Source organism: Cervus elaphus, chromosome 32 (assembly GCF_910594005.1).
Source record: "Cervus elaphus chromosome 32, mCerEla1.1, whole genome shotgun sequence".
NCBI lineage: Eukaryota > Metazoa > Chordata > Mammalia > Artiodactyla > Cervidae > Cervus > Cervus elaphus.
The window spans coordinates 15,137,761-15,140,056 of NC_057846.1; the positions used below are offsets into that span (position 1 = coordinate 15,137,761).

The 2,296-nt window shown below is 46.0% G+C and overlaps 1 protein-coding gene across 1 annotated transcript; it reads right to left on the reverse strand.

Moving 5' to 3' along the window:
- Window positions 1-526: 526 nt before the first annotated feature.
- Window positions 527-1,726, reverse strand: LOC122687802 (beta-defensin 103A-like). The gene is made up of 2 exons (XM_043893466.1): window positions 1,563-1,726; window positions 527-879 (listed from the first exon to the last, which is right to left on the reverse strand). Exons 1-2 carry the CDS (start codon window positions 1,618-1,620, stop codon window positions 734-736), a joined length of 204 nt encoding a protein of 67 aa, XP_043749401.1. The 5' UTR covers window positions 1,621-1,726; the 3' UTR covers window positions 527-733.
- Between the last annotated feature and the right edge of the window lie 570 nt (window positions 1,727-2,296).

The following is a 2,296-nucleotide window of genomic DNA, read 5'->3' on the forward strand; positions in this document are numbered from 1 at the left end:
TGGAAATATGCAAATGTAGTGAATGTAAAAATCATGTAGGACTCATAGATGGAGCACTCAGATCAGAACCCTTTTAAAAGGAAAGATCATATTCGTTGGGGAAACAAATATGTTTTTAAGAAGGAGGTAGAATTTGAGGTGCCCCTGAGAGATGGGTTTGGAGACATAGCTGGAGGAGAGATTTTATCCAGGCTTGAGGTCAGTCAAAACAGAGGCAAGAGTGAGAGGAAAGCTGAAGGCAAGGTCGAGGAGGAGCCAGGATCCCGTGTCTCTGAGCTGTAAAGTGCTCAGAAGGACTTGGGAAGACCCTCAGGGATGCCCTGAAGTTTCCGAGATGGATTTGCTGGGGAGATGCTATGACAGATGGACAGACTGCACAGCTCAGATGGGTGACAGAAGGCAAAGGAAGTGTTTCACAAAGAACAAGTGGTCCAGTGTCACTGTGGGGTGAAAGTTGTGAAAGAGGAATAAAATCTGACAATCTTTGGAACATCAGTTGAGACCCTCTTATGGCTTCCTCTAGGGATTATACTTTATTTGAATTAAAGGGGAGTCATTAACACTTTTTAAGTTGCCTGTTTGGTAACAAGCAGCACAATAAACAGAATGTTAAAAAATAATCATGATAATAATCAAGCTTTTAAATTTTGTAAAAAGTGTTTGATTTGGCTTCTGGAGTCTTCAAGGAGGAAATTTCACACTATGCAACTTTCTCCTCCTGTTTCTGGATTTTTCATTTCTTCTTCCGGCAGCATTTTCGGCCACTCAGGGAACAGCGGCCTATCTGTTCCTCATTTGTAAGGCAGCCAATCAGAGCACACTGGCCGCTTCTTCTTCTGCAGTAACACCTTTGTAACCCGCTTATGATTCCACCATTGCCTGCGGTGAAGAAACGGAGCACACAGAAGGTTTTAAGAAGACCGAGGTGCAAGACCAAGGCTTTTGAAATCTCTCTAATAAGTTATCTGTTGCCATTTTCTGTTCTTGTATGTCCTTTTCCTCTTTCTTTACCATCTGGAGTAAAGAAGGTGGGGCTAGCTACTAACAATGATTCTGTGGGATCGACTCAGCTGAGAATGTGGCGTGAGATTGGCAGCCCCTTTGTGAACTGACACCTGGGAGGCAGGGGCCACTGTGGTCCCCCGGGTCCCTAAGAGACCTAAAGACTGTACCTCCGACTGCTAAGCTAATAAAAGGGAACCTCTGCTCTGTCCTCAGGTTAAGTTCCTTTTCTCCTGTTGTATTAAGATTTTAAAATAAATAAATAAATAAAGATTTACATCACTTTCTTCCTGTCTCATGAACCTGTAGAACAGTCCTCCCATGGAGGGATGGTTCGTGAGCTGATTAGTCTCTTCAGAGTGAATCAGAAGGGATGGAGAGCCTACTTTGAGCTTCTTGATGATCTTTGTCAAGAAAAAAAAAAGAAAGAAAAGCTGGTAATGTCTAATTCCCAAGCAATAAATCTCCTTTATCTAAAATTCCCAAATGAATGGAGAGGGCTGACTCCGACTAACAAATTCTCGGTCCACTCAGCCCTGTCATTTCCCAGGGCTTCTTACCTGGAACAGGCAGCAAGAAGAAGAAGAGCAATGCAAAGAGAAGGTAGTAGACCCTCATGGCTGGCTGGCTTCCCAGCTGAGACTGGACAGGACGGTGTGCTCGCTCACTTTATAAAGGCTCCAGGTCCGCAGCTATAGGGAGAAGCATTCAGCAGCTGCAATTCCTGTAATATTGCAGTGATGACAATATGATGTATTTCCTGACGCTTCATGCCAAGGTCCGTTACAAAGCAGAGCATGCCCATTCCCCCCAGGAGTTAATTACAAACCTCAGGGAGACTCAGAGCCTGATGTGAGCACAGGCCTGTTCTGATGCCTCTGAGCTCTGGGTGCTCGTGTAGGGCTGGCTCAGGTCTGACTGTCTGAAACGGCAAAGACCTGCCCACTCCTGGATGCAGTCCTGGGGCGTTTAGCAGGGTGCTCACCTGTGCCCACTGAGTCTTCTAAGCTTTGGCCTTCTTCCTAAAGTCCTGGGCAAGCCTGAGCCCCATCAGTCCAGTCCAAGGCTGGTGTATTCAGAATCTAGGTGTAGACTGGGGCTGGATCATGCCCTGAGCCTGCATGGATATGCCCGAAATGGAATCAGCTTTTAGTAGTGTGGGAAGGGAAGGAAAGTGGGCTGCATTCCAGAGACTCTGCCCTGTGTCCTTGGCCTGTGATGGAGTGCGGCATTTCAGGTCAAACATAGCTTATTCTTTACTGCAGTCTGAAAACCACCAAATTCGTGAGTCAGG

Bases quoted from the DNA above. Each gene is read 5' to 3' on its own strand.
- LOC122687802 (XM_043893466.1), bottom strand. From the start codon at position 1,620: ATGAGGGTCTACTACCTTCTCTTTGCATTGCTCTTCTTCTTCTTGCTG. The intron at 880-1,562 runs GTAAGAAGCCCT...TCTTCACCGCAG, and splicing joins CTTCTTGCTGCCTGTTCCAG to GCAATGGTGGAATCATAAGC.